General features: G+C 52.7%; 2 protein-coding genes across 4 annotated transcripts; one reads left to right on the top strand and one right to left on the bottom strand.

Moving 5' to 3' along the window:
* Positions 1 to 6: 6 nt before the first annotated feature.
* CAP1 (cyclase associated actin cytoskeleton regulatory protein 1) lies at positions 7 to 13,033 on the top strand. Of its 3 annotated transcripts, none has more exons than XM_041460809.1 (13): positions 7 to 56; positions 5,614 to 5,726; positions 5,958 to 6,058; positions 6,473 to 6,550; positions 8,333 to 8,476; positions 8,942 to 9,027; positions 9,140 to 9,245; positions 9,333 to 9,504; positions 10,114 to 10,289; positions 10,478 to 10,601; positions 10,700 to 10,782; positions 11,220 to 11,363; positions 11,667 to 13,033. In XM_041460809.1, exons 2-13 carry the CDS (start codon positions 5,633 to 5,635, stop codon positions 11,748 to 11,750), a joined length of 1,392 nt encoding a protein of 463 aa, XP_041316743.1. In that variant the 5' UTR covers positions 7 to 56; positions 5,614 to 5,632; the 3' UTR covers positions 11,751 to 13,033. The 3 variants fall into 3 exon arrangements, with proteins under 3 accessions (XP_041316743.1, XP_041316744.1, XP_041316742.1); XM_041460810.1 differs by having other exon boundaries at positions 7 to 43; XM_041460808.1 differs by lacking the exon at positions 7 to 56 and adding an exon at positions 129 to 154.
* A 144-nt stretch (positions 13,034 to 13,177) lies between these two features.
* On the bottom strand, positions 13,178 to 18,103 carry PPT1 (palmitoyl-protein thioesterase 1). The gene is made up of 9 exons (XM_041460812.1): positions 17,961 to 18,103; positions 17,625 to 17,734; positions 16,811 to 16,938; positions 15,501 to 15,571; positions 14,772 to 14,874; positions 14,606 to 14,696; positions 14,402 to 14,500; positions 14,153 to 14,224; positions 13,178 to 13,834 (listed from the first exon to the last, which is right to left on the bottom strand). The coding sequence occupies exons 1-9, from the start codon at positions 18,058 to 18,060 to the stop codon at positions 13,712 to 13,714; spliced, it is 897 nt and encodes a 298-aa protein (XP_041316746.1). The 5' UTR covers positions 18,061 to 18,103; the 3' UTR covers positions 13,178 to 13,711.

The raw sequence follows: 18,103 nt of genomic DNA on the forward strand, positions 1-18,103 counted from the left end.
GGGCTGGGCGGCGCCGGGAGCGGCGGAGCGGGAGCGGCCGGGGGTGAGCGGCACCGGTATGGGCACCGGGCACGGCGGGGCTGGGGGTATGAGGGGGGGGGGAGCGGGACTGGCACCGGGCAGGAGCGGGAGCGGCCGGGGGTGAGCGGCACCGGTATGGGCACCGGGCACGGCGGGGCTGGGGATATGAGGGTGGGGTGAGCGGTACTGGCACCGGGCACGGCCGGGGCTGAGGGTCTGAGGGTGGGGGTGAACGGCACCGGCATCAGCACCGGGCACGGCCCGGGCTGGGGATCTGAGGGAGGGAGTGAACGGCACCGGTGCCGGGTACGGCGGGGCTGAGTGTGTGAGGGTGGGAGAGAGCGATACTGGCGCCGGTACCGGGCACGGCGGGGCTGAGGGTCTGAGGGTGGGGGTGAACGGCACCGGTACCGGCACCGGGCACGGCCGGGGCTGGGGATCTGAGGGTGAGCGGTACCGGCACCGGGACACGGCCAGATCTGGGGGCGGTACCGGCGAGAGTGAGCGGGCACCGGGCACCGGGATCAGCACCGGGGACCGGGGGCAGTACCGGGCACCGGGGGCAGTACCGGCGAGACGGGACCGGGGACCGCAGGACCGCGGGCCTTTGGGGGATCCCGGGGGGCGGGAGAAGCCCCGGCCCGGTTGAGGCTGGATCCCCCGAGGCGGCGGTTTGGGGTAAATTCGGCACGGAACGGTGCAAACGCCCCCGCGGCGCTCTCGGCGGAGCCGGGGCTCGGTTACCGGGGCTGCACCGGCTCACCGGCACAGGCAGGCGGGGCTGATCCGGTGTTCCCCGCTTTGCCGCAGCCCGGAGCGAGGATTTCTGTGCTCCATCCCCCGGCTCCATCTCCATCTCCATCCCCCGGGGTGGCTCCCGTCCTCAGCCTGTTGCTGGTTCCTCCTCTGCGGTGCTTGGGCTGGGATAAATGCGCGATTCCGTGGGCTTCCGTGCTGGAGGAGTGGGGAAAATAACAATTACGGGGTTGTTCTGCACATCCTGGGCTTCTGGAACCCCCAGGTTTACCCCGAGCAACCTGTGGCATCAGGATGCTGCTGTGTGTGCCCGATCTCTGCCAGCCTGGGATGTTGCTGAGCTCTCTGAAAGCCAAAAATATCCCCAATTATTCATGCAGAAAGTTCAGCCAAGCGGCCCGAGCTGGAGCAGGCACGGGAGGGATGCTGAGCAGCTTCCACGCTCGGAATTCCTGATCTGCAGCTCGCTGCTGCATGCAGCCCTGCTCAGAGCCCACATCCTTGGTTACCTCCCTGCTGGATTCATCACCCTGCCAGGGAAAGGAAGTGAGAGGAGTGTGGCAGCTGAGGCTGGCAGGCACAAACCTCCTAATTCACATAATTGTGCTGAAAAAGGAGCTTTTGCTCCAGTGCCAGGCTTTAACCCCCTCTTAACCCATGAGTAAAACACCAAGTAACATTTTTAATGGCTTCAGGAGGATTTGTTGTATGGGAAAGCTGGAACAGGGGCCAGATGGATTTTTTTTTTTTTTTTTTAAAGCACTCTTGGTTTTCTAAATAAAGTGGATCTGAAATAGCAGGAGCAGCCAGCACGGGTTCTGGCGCAATGTCAGCAAGTATTGTTGGACTATAAACAGCTGAGATCTCTGTCCTGGCAGCTGCTGGGACCAGCAATAGCTGTCTTGTGTTCATGGCTGCTCCTGACCACTGGCTAAATTCAGGCATTTGACTCCTGCCTTGCTTCAAATCATTCCTGCCTTGAGGAGCTGAACTGTTTAAAAAAGAAAAAAAAAAAAAAATTCTTTGGGCTTTTGGCAGATATAAACCTTGGAAATCATCCGGTAGCTGATCCCCTGAGATATTCCAGTGTCAGCTCAGAAATAAACTGTGGTATGTTCCTAATTTAGTTGTCCCATCTTTATTTCTTTTGCCTGTAGAAACAGGAAGTAGCTGATGCAAATTCCGTGGTGCTGACAGCAGTGTGTCGGGCTCGGTGTGAGCAGAAGCGTAGGCTGGGCTTGCTTTGGCTATAAAACCAACACTTGTGTCTTCCAGAATGTCTAAGAAAGGGCTCAGGTTCATGTGCTGCCTCAGGCAAGCTAATAATTTTCATTTTTGGTGTTTTTCTGAGGATTTGCTCGCTCTGAGGTTGGGACAGGCTAGCTCCTTGATGTTCCCCAAGCAGCAAGCTCCTCTTGCTGGGATGTGCAGGGTTTGGGGGAGCTGATGTTTTTTACCAATAAAATCATTTCCTTTTACTGCTCTGCTCAGCCTGTTTGTGGCACAGCGTGTCCAGAGCCGTGTTCCCAGGCTGTGATGGGAATAAAGGGCAGCTGATAGATGAACAAATGTGCTGTGAAAAGGATTGGCCCCTCTGGCCCTGGGTGAAGCTCTCTTTGCTGCTTCCGCTCTGCTGGTAATCAAAGTTCAATTGAATTTGAACAAGATTTAAATGTGTTGTGGTCCTGGGAGGGAGAGCTGCATCTCCAGCCCTGCACAGGGAGCTGGAAAAGTCTCCCTCATCCCTCTGGAGCACAGGGTGATGTGCAGAGCAAAAATGACTCCTGGATGATCTGCAGAACAAAAAATAAAAATTTACTCTTGGATGGTCTGTGTGTCTCATCTTCCTCTTCAGAGAAGGGAAGCGAGATCTCATAATTTGCACTGAGACCTGTGAAGTCAATTTGTCACTTTCTGTGGAATTATTTTACATTCAAACAGGCCAGCAGACAAAACACTGTCTGGGTGCAGTCGGGGCAGCTCCGCTGGGTGGTTGTTTTTATTTTCCTTGCTGAGTGGTAATCTCTGGGTGGCAATCTCTGATTTAGTTACAGCTCAATCTTTTTATTTCCCTCCTTGTGGGTATCCAGGCAGCAGAAATAGCTGCATCCACAGGGCAAAGAGCACAGGGAGGGTGAGTCAAGAGGAGGGACTGAGATCCAGGACTTTGGGTTGCCTGCACTTAGCTCTCATTTTGCTGCCAATTTACCACCTGACTTATCTTTTAAGTTGCCCTAATGCCACCCATTAAAAGGAAATTAAAACGAGTTCACCATCTGCCTGTCAGCAGCAGGTTTGCAGAGCTGGTGTGGGGCACTGGGAGCTGATGGCTCAGGAAAAACAAGGCAGGACTTGTCAGTTGGAAAGGGAGGATTCGAGTCCCAAGGAACTCGGTGATTTTGGGACATTAATCCCTCCCAGAGCCCAGGGGATGTGCTCCTCCAGCAGCTTCCTTTGCTGCTGGGGGTAGGAAGCAGTTTTCCATCTGGATTTTCTGCAGGATAATCCTGATCCCAGCTGCAGTTTGCCACTGCTGGGGGTAGGAAGCAGTTTTCCATCTGGATTTTCTGCAGGGTAATCCTGATCCCAGCTGCAGTTTGCCACTGCTGGGGGTAGGAAGCAGTTTTCCATCTGGATTTTCTGCCCAGTAATCCTGGTCCCAGCTGCAGTTTGCCACTGGGGCTGATCAGATTAGAGCCTGGCCTGGAATGCGCGAGGGATCAGCGCTGCAGAGCAGGGCTTTGTGTGTGCCCTTCCCTGTGGCACAGCCACCCTGGCAGGTGGCTCTTCTGGGGAATGTGAAAAATAAGTATTTTATGGTCAGCTTTTCGTAAATATTAAAATGAATATTGTATGTGTTGTGTTAGAAAGTTATGCTGTGTTAATTTTTCTTATGTTGCGTGTTAAATACAGTTTCAGGTTATAACATAATGTTAAAATAGAAACTATGTATGTGGGATATTTTTTTAAAGAGAGGAATGAGGTACTCTCATCGAGATAGCAGCCACAGGACACCTAAATCTTTCAGAGAAGGAGAATTTATTCTCCATTATCAGCAGAAATCAGCTTCTTCCTACCTTGCTCAACCCTGAAGATGCCGCGTTAGGATTCAGAGGAAGAAGTTGACACTGACCAGACAGAATCCTTTGTTTGAATGGAATTTATGCATCATGCATGAGGTGTATGAATGTGCAACAGGCTGTTGCTTTTAAGGGTTAATCCTCTGTTAACCCGTGTCCTTTTCCAGGCTTATTTTGCCCAGAAAGAAGTACCCAGACTGTCCCTAACTCTTTGTTTTTATTGTCCCATATTGTCCTAATCCAAATTGTCCACATTTTTATCACTCTATTTATACTGCTATTTCCATATCCATTTTATTACTATTGAATTTTAACATTTTAAAACCAAGTGCTTGGTGTTTTTCACAGGGGCAGAGCCCACACCGTGTGAGCGCGCTGGCAGCGGGGGCGGCACAGCCAGCCCTGCTCTCTCCTTGCTGCTCTGTGCTCTTTCTGCAGGGCTCAGGATTAAAGAAGCAGGAGTTTCAGCTTCTCTGGACTCTTTTTTAGTGTGGATCTGGAAGCCATCCAGTCGGGTTTTGTGTGCAGAGTGTCCCCTGGCTCAGCGGGGACAGAGGAGGAAGCCGCTGCTCTTCCTCCTGGCCTCTCTCCTGCTGCAAGCAGGCAGAAAAGGGGTGGAAAAAGGCCTTGTTTGTCTTGTGACATCAGTGCTGGGCTCGTGACTAATGCTGGATCTGCCCCACATCCTCTGGAAATGAGGTGAAAACGTGCACTTTGAAGCAGCAGGGCTGAGAGGGCTTGTGAACAAAAGCAAAACTTGAGGTTTCCTCTCAGAGGGGATCCAGTGTCTGCTCAGCTGAGCAAACCCTGCCTTCCTCCTGGAGCATTCTAGGGATGTTTTGGGAAGGATCCCCTCTTCCAGGCAGGGGTTTGAGCTTCTGCAGGCTGCAGCAACCCCTTCAGAAGGAAGCTGTGTCCAGGCCACCGTGGTGATTCATGCTGTAAAATCTTTTGATGAGTGGTGATAAGATAAAAATGCCCTTGGTGACTTTGCTGCTCCCTCCCTGCATTCCCTGGGCATTACTCTGTTGAAAGCATGACCTGTCTTGTTGCTTGGTGCAAAGCAGTAATTAATGGAAAGTTTATGTGACTTTTAAGACTTTTTCCAGATGACATGCAGCAAATGGTTTGCGTGCCTGGGCCTCTTTCCTGTGTGGTGGCTGCAGAGGAGGCTCTGCAGAGCTGCAGAGGAAGAACGGGGCTGTTGTTGCAGAAGCAGCTCTCAGCTCGTGCAGCTGCTCCCCTTGGTGTGTGCCAGGGTGGCTCAGTCTCTGTGCTGGGGTGATCCTGAGCTCTCAGATGCTCCTGGGAGCAGTTCAGGACTCCAGGAGCTCCTTGCAGATGCATTTGGAGATTCAAACCCGGTGGTTTTCACCGTGAGCTCCCAGCAAAGCAGTTGAGCTGTGTGGTCACAGCTGGGACTTTGGCCAGGAGCTGACTGCAGTGAGAACCTGGGCAGACCTTTGTGTCACTGACTGGTGTCACTACGAGGTTAGAAAGTGGAAGTTTTATGTCCTTACACATGTAAGGAGTCCTTAAAATGGAATAGAAACTATTAAGGAGCGAGTGTGGCAACAGCAAGAGGCTGTTGTGTAACCCTGCTGTCTTTGCTAATGTCAGGGTACCCCGCTGGCCATCCTCAGGGTGCAGAGCTGGGCAGGAATGGTTCTCCTGGAACTGGTAGAGCTTGTACCAGACAGCCAAAAAACCCTCTGTGGCACGTGGGGATGGAGGTAATTGTCTCCTGTCCGTGCAGGTTGTGGACAGCAGCAGACATGGAGAGGCTGGTGGAGCGGTTGGAGAAGGCTGTGGAGCGCCTGGAGAACGTGTGCCAAGGCCCTGGCATGTGTGGAGATGCCTCTGCCAAAGGTGAGAGGCCCAGAGCACCCCCCAGGCAGTGCCAGCAGCCGTGCAGAGCTGGCACAGGGCTCACTCTGAGGGAGCCAGGCTGGAGGGGGCTGCCCTGTGGAGATAAAACCTCTGTGGCTGCAGCACTTCCTCAGCTCTGGGCTCAGCCTGCTGCAGGTGGGAGGTGCAGCCGGGGCTGTGGCAGCCTGTGGGGTGCTCCTGGTGATCCCTGTGCTCTGGTTTTTCCCACAGGAGTGGCTCAGTACGTGCAGGCTTTCGATGCCCTGCTGGCCGGGCCAGTGGCCGAGTACACCAAGATCAGCAGAGAAGTTGGTGGGGATGTGCAGAAGCATGTAAGGACTCCTGTTCCCCTCTGCTCTAGGGGTGCTGCCTCTCCTTAGGGCTGGAAGGGCCAAATTTGCTGTCAGAGTCTGCATTCCTCTAGCACTGTATCCCAGGACCTTTAGAATCCCTGAGGATTCAAAGCAGATGCCCAGATAACCTCCAGGTTGCCACCTACACACTCAGGGTGAATCAAACCTTCTCCTGGAAATCCTTGAGAGCCTGGCTGTGTACAGACCTTGGGGCAGGCCTTTAGGAGGCCTGAGAGCTCCCCAGCCCTGGGCTGTGATGCTCTGGTGAGGCTCCTTTGGGATTGGGTTCCTCCAGGAATGTGCTGTGGGGTCAGTGTGGCTGGTTCCTCACAGCTGGGGTGATTTGTTCATGTGGCACAAAGGACTCTCCCTCATGTTTGTGTCTGTCCTTAGGCTGAGATGGTCCATGCAGGCTTGATGAGCGAGAGGGCTCTTCTGGTGGTGGCATCTCAGCACCAGCAGCCATCAGAGGTGAGTGTCCCCAGCCCTCCTCCAGTTCCTCTTTTGGCCCAGCTGTGACAGCCCAGGTTCCCCCTACACTCACAGCCACCCCTGACCCCGAGGGCAGAGGTTTCTCACCAGGGATTTCCCACACTCTGAAGGCATGAACTGCTCTGGGTGCTCCCCAGTACTGGGCAGAACCCTGGATGTTGGTTCTGGGAGCTGCAGAATTGGCATTTCCCAGTTGTGACAGCAGCAAGTGCTGTGGAGCTGTCAGCTCACAGCCTCTGTCTCCAGTTTCACCTGGCACCAGCTCTGCTCAATCACTGCTCCCTGAGAACCTGCAGACAGGATCTTGTCTGAGCCAGGAGCCACCCTGGGATTTGTGTAGCTCCTGCTTTTCATTATGTGATGCTCAGAGACTTTCAGGCATCAAACTCCTCCAGGAGCAGAGCAGACACTTGTCTCTGCTGAATGGCCTCTGAATAATGGCTGGGCTTTCAGGATTGATTTGTCCTTAGCAGGTAATTTAACACTTTACCCTGGGCTGCTGCTTCTCAGCAGGATGTGTGGCTGAGAATCTGATCCTGAATGCATTGGCTTTTCCCTGCTGAGAACTGTTTTTTTCCTGAGCAACAGGATCCCACCTTGCTTTTCTTTGCAGTTATTATCTCAGTGGTGGCTTCTACTGTTACATTGTGGGAGCTGGATTTCTGTGCTCCTTTCCTCTTCACTGCAAAATAGATCTGCATCTTTTTCCCCAAAATCAGCGTTGGAGGGTTGTTATGTTCCACCAGGCTTGCTGGGGTGCAGCTCTGTGCAACCTCTAGCCTGAGAACCTGCTTACAAATCCCACGGACACGTTATTTAAATAAAGGATTATGAACAAAGAACAGCCTTAATCTAGGGTAGCTCTTTGTGCAGGTTGTCTGGCAGGAGTCTAATTCTGGAGCAGCCAGTTTAAAATGCAAAATGTGTGAACTCTCAGTGCTTGTGCTGAAGAATTTCCCCATCCTGTGACTGGAATGTGCTGCTGGGCTGGAGCTTCTGAAAGTGTGGCCTGGCCAGCGGTGCTTGGGAACTCTCAGTTTTCATCTAAACAGAGGAAAGAGCAGCAAAAGCAGAAGCTGAGGCTTTGGAAAGCAAGTTTTGCCCAAATTTGTCCCTCTCTGCTGCCACCAGCAGGAGATTCTCCAATGCTAAAGGAAGAAAAAGTTGTCTCAGAGACATCTCTGGAAACATGGAATTGGCTCTTTGCTGTGCTCTGACCCCAGAGCACTTCTGGCACTTCCAGTCAGCATTCCAAGGGAACAGCACACAGGAACAAATTTTTACCATCCAAATACTCGAGAAATAACTAGAATCCTCAAATTTGGCTTGATGGGGGTGACTTTTGAACTTGCTGGGACTCTGGTTGTGGGACAGGCTGTAGGAGCCAAACCTGCCCAGCACCCCTTTCTCCAAGGGTTCATGGAGGAGAGGAAAAATTTAACAAACTGTGTTGGAACAAAAGAACCCAGGAAAGGCAAATGCTATTTCTGTCCTCGTTACTAACAAGCTTTGTCAGTGTCTCCTGGATTGAACATGAGTCACAGTTCTTGGCGTTCTCCCACGGCGCCGATCCGGTGGGAGCAATGACTTCAGCTGGAGGAGCTGGGCTGTGGGACCAGGAGAGGCCAGGCCTGGACAGGAGCTGCAGCAGTCCCTGGTGCCAGCTGGGATCTTGTCAGCATCACCTCAGCTGTGCAGCCATTCCAGAGCCCTGCTAATTAATCTCCCTAATTGTTGCTGTCCCTGTGTGTCGTTGTGCAGAACGCCTTCTCAGACCTTCTCAAGCCCATCTCGGAGCAGATCCAGGCTGTGCAGAATTTCAGGGAGAAGAACCGTGGCAGCAAACTGTTCAACCACTTATCAGCAGTCAGCGAGAGCATCCCTGCTCTGGGCTGGGTGGCCATGGTAAGGACTCCATGGGCAGGGTGTAGTTATGATATTTTATGAAAGATCCTTTGCTAGGATTCTTTTTCTCCTGAGGAGCCTCAGGAAAGAAATGTAAACAATAACTGTCCGCTGCTGTGGAATGCAACAGGTGCATCTGTGATTAGTGCATGTTAATTGTTTCTAATTAATGGCCAATCACAGTCAGCTGGCTCAGACTCTCTGAGAGTCACAAGCCTTTGTTATTCCATTGCATTCTTGTTCTTTCTAGCCTTCTCATGAATCCTTTTCTCTCTATTCTTTTTAATATAGTTTTAGTATATAATTTTAATATAATATATATCTTAATATAATAAATCAGCCTTCTGAAACGTAAAGTCAAGATTCTTTTCTCCTCACACAAAGCATCAAACCATAGGCAGGGCTTTTCCTCGGGCTGCTGGGAGAGCCTGGCTCCTCAGTGCCAACGTGTTCTCCCTGCTCTAGGCTCCAAAGCCTGGTCCTTACGTGAAGGAGATGACTGATGCTGCCATGTTTTACACCAACCGGATCCTCAAGGAGTACAAGGATGTGTAAGTTCAGCTTTTCTCTTCGGGGTGGCTGAGCTTGGCCAGCTGGGGCTGCTCCAGCGTCTGACCACAACTGCTTTCCTCAGCCTTTAATTCCTCCTCTTTGCCTTCTCAGAGATAAAAAACAAGTGGACTGGGTGAAAGCTTACCTGAGCATCTGGACAGAGCTGCAGGCCTACATCAAAGAGTACCACACCACGGGGCTGACCTGGAGCAAAACAGTGAGTGCTGGCTGCAGCGGGGAGCCCGGGGTCACCGCGGCGCAGCCGAGCCCGTGCCACTTCCTTCCCTCTTCTCTGCTCTTCCAGGGTCCTGTAGCCACAGCAGGGGCTAAAGCACCTCCTGCCCCCCCGGCTGGGCTTGCACCCCCACCTCCAGGGCCTCCCCCTCCTCCTGCCCCCGCGAGCTCCAGCACAGACGACTCGGCCTCGCGCTCGGCGCTCTTCGCGCAGATCAACCGGGGAGAAGGGATCACCTCGGGTACGTCAGGGGCTCAGGGAGGGAGGGACTGCTCTGCTGCTGCTCCTGCTGCTGCTGCTCCTTGTTTTCCTGCTGCCCCTCAATGCAACTGCTTAAAGAGGACATAAAAACCCAGCCTGGGGTTGGTGCTTTCCCACGGACAAAGGGAGCGCTGCTGGGGGAGAATTGTCACCCTCATCTGGCAGGTGGAGCAAGGCATGAACTTCCAGCTCTAAATCCCTTGAGGCTGAGCCTTTTGGTACATCTTTCTGGTACAAAAAGTGTAATTTGACAGCTGTTGTTTGCACAGAATTTTTCCCTTTTTTGTGTTACCTGGTGAGCACATCAGTTCACGAGGTGCTGGGCTCGGGGCTTTTTCCAGCTGCAGAGTGGAAGAGCTGGCACACTCTGGTTCTGTGGTTCACGTTGTGTTCTTGTCAATATTGCACCAGCATTTCCTGCTTCCTCCTTCCCTTCCTGTCACTCACACTTGGGCTCAACTTAGCCCCAGTCTCAGGAGTTTATGTGTGTTTTGACAAGTGTTATCTTGACTGGTGTAACCACTGCCTGGTGTTTGGGGAGCTGCATTCCTGGAGGGGAGCTGGCTCTCAGGTTTGTCTTCTCTTGCAGGCTTAAGGCACGTCTCAGATGACATGAAAACCCACAAGAATCCAGCCCTGAAGAACCAAGGGGGCCCCGTGAGAACTGGCCCCAAACCTTTCACTGCTCCCAAACCTGCCTGTAATGCTAATCCCTCCCCAAAGGCACCTCCATTGCTAGAATTAGAAGGCAAAAAGTGGAGAGTGGTGAGTGCCTGGTGTTGGCAGGAGTGGGTTGGAGGGATGGGAGCTTTGGGGAAGCAAAGGGGGCACTTCTGGAGAACTTCCTCCTAAGAGGCACCAGCCTGAAGGCACCTGCTTGTTTTTAAAGGGGATTTTCATGGATTAATTGCTCTGCATTCAGAAAATGAAGGGTGTTTCCCCTGCCTTTTCAGGAAAACCAGGAGAATGCCACTAACCTGGTCATCAGTGACACAGAGTTGAAGCAGGTAGCCTATGTTTTCAAGTGCACAAACAGCACACTCCAAATCAAAGGCAAGATCAACTCCATCACCCTCGGTGAGTGGGGAGAGCCCTGAAAGCTGCTCCTGCCTGCTGGTGTGTGTGCAGGAGCTGGAGCCTCCAAAATCTGTGCCCTGATCTGCTTTTCTTTGCAGATAACTGCAAGAAGCTGGGTCTGGTGTTTGATGATGTGGTGGGCATTGTGGAGATCATCAACAGCAGGGATGTTAAAGTTCAGGTGAGTGGCCTGTTCTCTCTCCTGGCTCTGGAGCAGTTGTATTTCCAGACCAGGAGCGTGCAGCTGTGGAGAATACCCATGAAACACCATCTGTGCCTTGGGAAAGGGCTGAAATTTGTGTCTTTGAGCTGTTTCAGGGTTTGGGTAGAAAGCACATTTGGCTGCCAAAGCAGGAGGCCAGCAGCAGGTTTTATTCCAGTTCAGTGTGGGTATCTGGTTTGGGAAGGTCAGTTTACCCAGTGCTGGCTCAAGTTTTGTTCTGAAGAGGTCAGAACATGAAACTGGGGAAAATTGCAAATAAAAACTTTGGATTTTTGCTGTGGGAATACTTGAATCAAGGGGAGGGCTTGGACTCAAACCTCTTGCCTTGAAAGAAAACACACCAAAAAAATGCTGTGGCTGTCCAGTTTAAACTAATTCTGCTCTGGCCCTTCCAGGTCATGGGTAAAGTGCCAACAATTTCCATCAACAAGACAGATGGGTGCCACGTGTACCTGAGCAAGAGCTCCCTCGACTGCGAGATCGTCAGTGCCAAGTCCTCGGAGATGAACGTGCTCATCCCCACCGAGGGGGGCGACTTTGTAAGTGCTGCTTGGGAATCCTCCTGCAGCCCTGCTGGGGCTGTGCCTTGATAGAGCCCTGCACGGGGGGTTGGTTACAGTAGGGAAATGTTGGTGGAGTTTGGGGGTTGTGGGTGGTGATCTGATTTATGAAAATAGCAAAAAAATAATCTGTAAATAAGATTATTGCTGGTTTGTGAGAGCTGCTTCTTCCTCAGGACCTTTTGGGGGCAAGAGAAAAGAAATGCCTGAAGCAGTGGGAGTGGCTACTAATCTCAGCCATAAAGTGATTTTTGACAACAGCTTTCTGTTTTTACCCTCCAGACTGAATTCCCTGTCCCAGAACAGTTCAAGACAGTGTGGAATGGTCAGAAGTTGGTTACCACTGTGACAGAAATTGCTGGCTAAGCCGAAAAGCTCCAAGGCTCACGCCCTCCCCTGGCCCTGCTGTGGGACAAATCTGCTTTCAGATGATTCTCTTAGATTTCTTGTACCTTTCTGCTCTCAAACTGCTTCTCTTCTACCCGAGAGACACAGCTGCCTGCCATCACTGAGATTCCTCTGCCTGGGGCTTGGGGTAGGTGGCGGGGCAGTGGTTGTCACCTCTCTCAGCAGGAAGGTTTCTTTTTTTCTCTCCCCTTGTCCCATCTAACAATGGATCAGAGTCTCGGTGAACTTCACAGCCAGTCCTGGCAGTTGGCTTTCAGAGTGTTGTTTTTGTATTGCCTTTAAGCAAAACTGTTCATGTGAGAGGAATGTTTTCCCCTTTTTAACGAGTGACAGTGTCTCTTGGAGGCCACAGCACCCAGCTGTCCTGGGGAGCTCCTGCAAGCTCCTCCAGCTCCCTGGAGGCAGCACAGGACATGGGAACGGTTTTGTCGGACCAAAGGCTGAGGACCTGGGCCAATTCCACCCTGATTTCTCTTCCATCATTCCCACTAGCTCAGTGCATTCCTGATTGTGCCATGACAGGAGGCTTTCATGCCCCAGTGCCACAGGAAGGCTGCAGTGCTGTCACCACGGCCACCCAGCAGCCTGGCTGGTAGCTTGGAGCTGAGCACCTCTCATTCCATGAGCCCTCCACCTCCACCAGGCAACCTTTGCCCCAGGGCTTCCTTCCTGGAGCAGCTGAGCTCGGGTTCAGTCTCCCAGGATGTTTTTTTCTGAAGCTGTGCCCTTCCCCAGAGGAAGGAGCTCCTCCATTCCAGGTCAGTAGTGCAGAGCTGTAAACACCCCAGTTGGATCAAGTCGGTTCATCACTCTCTTCCTCATCTGCAATCAGCCCCCTCTGAATCCTCCCCCTTTTATCCCCCCTGTTGCTTGGCTCTTTATTTTGGTGGAAGTTTGTAGCCTCTGTTCCAGGGCCCTGGAGCAGAGTGATGGATCACACAGTACTGTACTGACCCACAAAGGGAGCTGCACGTGCTTTGACCTTCATTTTTCCAACGCCTTGGGTGGCATAAGCATATCTTAAATGCATTTCTTCTGTAAAGTGTCAATGTTCTTTTTCTCTAGTACAAAACTTACAAAAAAATAAAAGAAAAGGAAAATTATGCAAATTTTTTTTTTTTTATTTTGAAACTGTCCTGTGACTTGTACTTGTCTTCTCCTGAGGCTTGTGAAAAAAACCTTTCTTATGTACTTAAAATTATACAGAAGATAGAATAAAGTTAATGCCAACTTGCTCATTACTGTGGCTCTTGTCTCTTTTTGGGGGCACACAGGAGCTCAGGCAGGACAGGCTCCCCTCTCTGCCTGACCCTGCCTTGATTCCTTGGAATACTTCCCAGACTTTCCTCAGCTCCCCTCCAAACACAGTCAGCAGTTATCCAAGCTTTTATTTAGTTGGTTAGATGGCAAGTTCTTTATTGATTTTAGTTGTACAAAAGAACATAAACCAAGCCATTAGTTGAAAACTGTTCAAGCTGTTAATACTGCTGAATTCCAAACCCTCTTTTTTTTCTTTATTTTCCCCAGAAACCCCTAAATTTGGCCTTTTCCCCCATCCTGAAGCATGGGCTGTAACATGATTGCCCTGCATACAGCCATGAGAGTTGCTGATCCCTGCACTGGTGAGCTGGGTTAATACTGCCAGAACAGAGTGCCCTGCAGGAGCAGGGGTGGGGAGCAGCTCTGGGAGCTGGGCTGGATTCACCAGGCCCTGTGTCAGAGTCAGGGCAAGGCTCAGCCCAGCTGGGAGTGCAGTTCCACCCTGGCAAACGCCCCTGAGCTAAACCCCTCTGAGCTAAACCCCCCTGAGCTAAACCCCCCCTTGTTCCCCTCCCCAAATCCCTGCCTGCACGAGGGCTGTGCACAATGGCTGGTGTTAGTTCCAGTGAAAATCCCTGCCCAGGACTCCCAGGGGGGCTTCAGTGGAGGAAGGGGAGGATGGAGCTGTCAAACCACTCTTCTGAGAAGTGCAGGTGATCCCCCTGCACCCCCAGGAACACCAACTTCCCTGCCTTGTCCATCTCCTGCAGCCCCAGGCGATCCTGTGGGGACAAGGGGGAGATTCCAGCTCTGCTCTCCTCCTCGTGGAGGGGAAAGGGATTCCAGGGGAGTCCTGGAGCAAAGCTTGGATCAGGAGCAGAGCTCATGGAACTCTGAGGGGGATCCTGAGGCAGGCAGGAACCTCCAGGGTCATTCCCAGGGTTCCACCAGTGCCAGGAATGGCTGAGGGAAATGTCCCCCCAAAAAAGCAGCTCCTGGCAGGGGGAGGCAATGCCCCAGGAGTGACAAGAGCAGAGCTGTGGGGGTCCAAGGACAGGAAAGAGGGGACACAGCAGAAGCCCCCAGCCCCCAGAACTCACCTCTTTGTACAGCAAGGTCTCCTGCAGTGGGATGGTCTCCTTGGCTTGGCCGCTTTTGTAAAACCCAAACCACTGCATAAAAATGGATAAAAAATGCAGGAACAGCTGCTGAAGGGCTCCCAGGAGCCAAGCAGCTTCCAGGGCAGTGCCAGGCCTGGGTTTGTGCCCAGCCTGCCCCTCTGCAACCTCCAGCTTTGCTCTCTCAAACCAGAGACAAGGAGGCCCCAAAAGCTGCCCTGCCTTCCTCACCTCAGAGATTGGAGGGTCCACCATGGTATCGTTGAGGAATTTCACCATCACAAACTTCTTCAGAGCCATCAGGTTTTTCTTGTAGGTCTCGTTGATGCCCTGCATGGAAGCAGAACACATCCAAGCCACTGGAGAGCCCAGAGACAGGGAAACTCTTCATCCTGAACCTTTCCCAGGCTGTCCTGCTGCCAGCAGCGTCCTTACCCTCTCCTGGTTGATGTCAGCCAGGAAAATGCTGCTCTTCCTGTACTCCTCCTCCTTCAGCGGGTCGTGCCAATACTCTGCCTGGACCAAGCTGCAGAGGGGACAGAGCAAGGCTGAGCCTGGAGAGGCAGAGCTGCTGCCAGGGCCTCCCCGGGGCTGTACTCACTGCTCCTGCACTGCTTTGCTGTAGGCTCCCAGGTCCAGCGTCCTGCGGATCCAGTCGCAGAGGTGGGAGCTCTCCCCGGGGCAGCGCGGGAAGCCGTACACCCCTGGGGACACAGCTCAGTCAGCACACGGGGCCTGCACCCCTCCTGCTGCTCAGGAACCACAGCAGGAGAAGAGTTACCCAGGCAGTCAGGCAGCTTTTAGCCCTGCAAGCTCCTCCACAGCCCCGGGAGCTGTGGCACAGGGAAGGGATGGGCAGTGCTGGGTGCTCCCTACACATCCTCCCTCTCCACCATAAACAAACAACTCCAGGAGCTGTGGGATTCCCAGGGCAGAGTAGCTGGAATTCATTCATTCTCTTAACTCCACACTCCTTAATTCCTTCTCACAACTCCCTTTCCTTGGGGCTTTGGCCTTCAGGATGCTGATTGTAAAATACCCCCGTGAGCAGAAGGTTCAGGTTCAGAAATCTGCAGGAATTTCCCACAAAATAATTCATCCCAAGAGCTCCCAAGGTGTGTAAGAATCCCACCCAGGCAGAGAAGCCAGCTGCTGACAGAGGTGCCTTTCCACTGCCAATTAAGCAATAATGAAATCAGCAAACACTAATTGGGCCAAACACATCACCAGACCCAGCCAGGAACAAAGGGACAATTTAATTAATGAGAAAGTGATCAGAGTTCAGGGAGGAGCCCAGAAGGTGCCCGGGAGCTGTGCCAGGGGGCACTACCTTGGTGCTGTCCCCCGATGGAGATGAGGCTGAGCATGGGAGGAGCAGGGCACCTCTGGGCCACAGCCCTCCTGTGGGGAGAGCAAGGAGCTGAGCTGAGCCTGCCCTGCCCCGGGAGCAGAGTCACAACATCAGAGTGACAGAGTCACAGTGACAGAGTCACAGAGTGACAGAATCACAAAACAGTCACAACATCAGAGTGACAGAGTGACAAAATCACAAAATCACAGAGTCACAGAGTGACAGAATCACAGTGACACAGTCACAGAGTGACAGAGTCACAGTGACAGAGTCACAGAGTGACAGAATCACAGAGTGACAGAGTGACAGAGTGACAGAATCAGTGACAGAGTGACAGAATCACAGAATCACAGAGACACAGACTGACTGACAGACTGACAGAATCACAACATCACAGAATCAGTGACAGAGTGATAGAATCACAGAGACACAGTCACAGAGTGACAGAGACACAGAGTCACAGAATCACAGAGTGACAGAGACAGAGTCACAGAGTGACAGAATCACAAAATCAGTGACAGAGTGACAGAATCACAGAGACACAGTCTCAAAATCACAGTCACAACATCACAGAATCACAGAGTCACAAAATCAGAGAGTGACAGTGACAGAATCACAGTGACAGTCACAGAGTGACAGAGTCACAACATTACAGAATCAGTGACAGAGTCACAAAATCACAGAGACAGAGTCACAGAGTGACAGAATCACAGAATCACAGAGACACAGACTGACTGACAGACTGACAGAATCACAACATCACAGAATCAGTGACAGAGTCACAGAGTGACAGAGTCACAGAATCAGTGACAGAGTGACAGAATTACATACACAGAGTCACAGAATCACAACATCCCAGAGTCACAGGGTTGGAAGAGACCTCCAAGATCACCGAGTCCACCCCAGCCCCAGAGCTCAGCTCAGCCCTGGCCCCAGTGCCACATCCAGGCTCTGTCAAACACACCCAGGGATGGTGACTGCACCCCCTCCCTGGGCAGAACATTCCAGAACTTTACCACCCTTTGTGTAAAGATCTTTTTCCTGATATCCAACCTATATTTCCCCTTCCCAGCTGTGTCCTCTGGTTCTGACAGCTGCTCTGTGCAGGTTCTGTGTGGGCCTGGGCACTGCTACAACCTTTGCAGGGGATTTAACCCTGCTTGGAGGAGCAGGAAAACACAACCTGCCCCCTTGGAGCACTGCTGCCTTCAGGAATTCACACTGCTGAGCACTTCTGAAGGGTGACAAGCAGGATGTGAGCCCCCCAGAGCCCCTGGGTGCAGACTTACAGGAACTGGCCTCCCTGGGAGAAGCCCATGGCGTTGTAGCCCCCCTGGAGCCGGGGCTCTGTGGCCAGCTGCCTGCACACCTCGCTCACCTGCTCGTTGACATTCATGAAGAAGCTGTTCTCCATGTCCTGGGGGAGCAGAGCAGGGTGCACCATTTGTACCTTTGCTGTGCCTGGGGGTGTTTTCAGCCCTGCAAACACACCACTGGCATTTGTGGTTTAGAAAGAGGACCTGAGCTTTCACAGGGGCAGAAGTGAAATTTCAGTTCTGAGTCTTCCCTTTACCTTCACTTCCCTTTCCCTTCCTGCTCTGGTTGGCAAAAGTGTCATTTCCCCAAACCTCTTTACAACTTGAATCTCTTCAGATTTTGTTCACATAAATATAAAACTTAAAAATCAAAAACCCAGAAAACCACCCCACATTGCCCTGAGAAATTATTTCAACGAATTCCACAGCACTACAAAACCCTGTCAAAGGCCAGGAAGGTGCACAAGTGTGGAACTGATTTCACTGAATTCAATCAATGTTTGCAAAGGAGAATAAATAAATCTCTGCCTCAGCACAGCCTCCCTCCCACGCCCTGCCTGCTCTGCTTCCAGTGTGCTAATCACTGCATTTGCATATTAATCCAATTTAGGTCAGGGATTTGTTTTCCCCCGGTGCTTTTCTGCAGGCATTAGCTGGACTTTATCGGGTTCTGCCTGTCAAAGCAGTTTACCTCACCGAGGAGAGAAAACTGCCAGCAGGAATCCCGCTGGAATCCTGTTAGAACCGCGGGCTGCAGAGGCTCAGCCCCACCCCGCACGCGGCTCACCTGGATCAGGTTGCTGCCGATCTTGAGAGACAGGACGAAAATCCCCGGGATTTTTTTCTCCACCAGTTTCTGGATGTAGCCCATGCTCACCGGATTGCAGCAGCTGTCTCCTGCCAGAGGGAACACCGCGATGCGCCACCACGCCACGGCCCCGGGCCTCACCTCACCTCCACGGACACACCGCGAGCTCCGCTGCCGCGGTACCGGGAGGGGCAGCACCTCCCGCTCCCCGCCGAGACCGGCGCTGCGGAGGAGCGGGACACCGGAGCGAGCGCCCCTCGTTCCTGCCCGGCCCCCAGGCAAGCCCCGCGGTCCTGGCGGAGGGTCCCGGCTCACCCATGCCGTGCCAGATCACCAGCGGCGTGGCGGCGGCCGCGGGGCCCAGGCCCAGCCCGAGCAGCGCCAGCACCGGCACCGCCGCCCTGAGCGCCGCCATCTTGGTCAGTCACATGACCCGCCGGCGGCAAGGGCGTGGCGTG

This window comes from Pyrgilauda ruficollis, unplaced genomic scaffold (genome assembly GCF_017590135.1).
Source record: "Pyrgilauda ruficollis isolate IOZ18807 unplaced genomic scaffold, ASM1759013v1 scaffold149, whole genome shotgun sequence".
Lineage (NCBI taxonomy): Eukaryota > Metazoa > Chordata > Aves > Passeriformes > Passeridae > Pyrgilauda > Pyrgilauda ruficollis.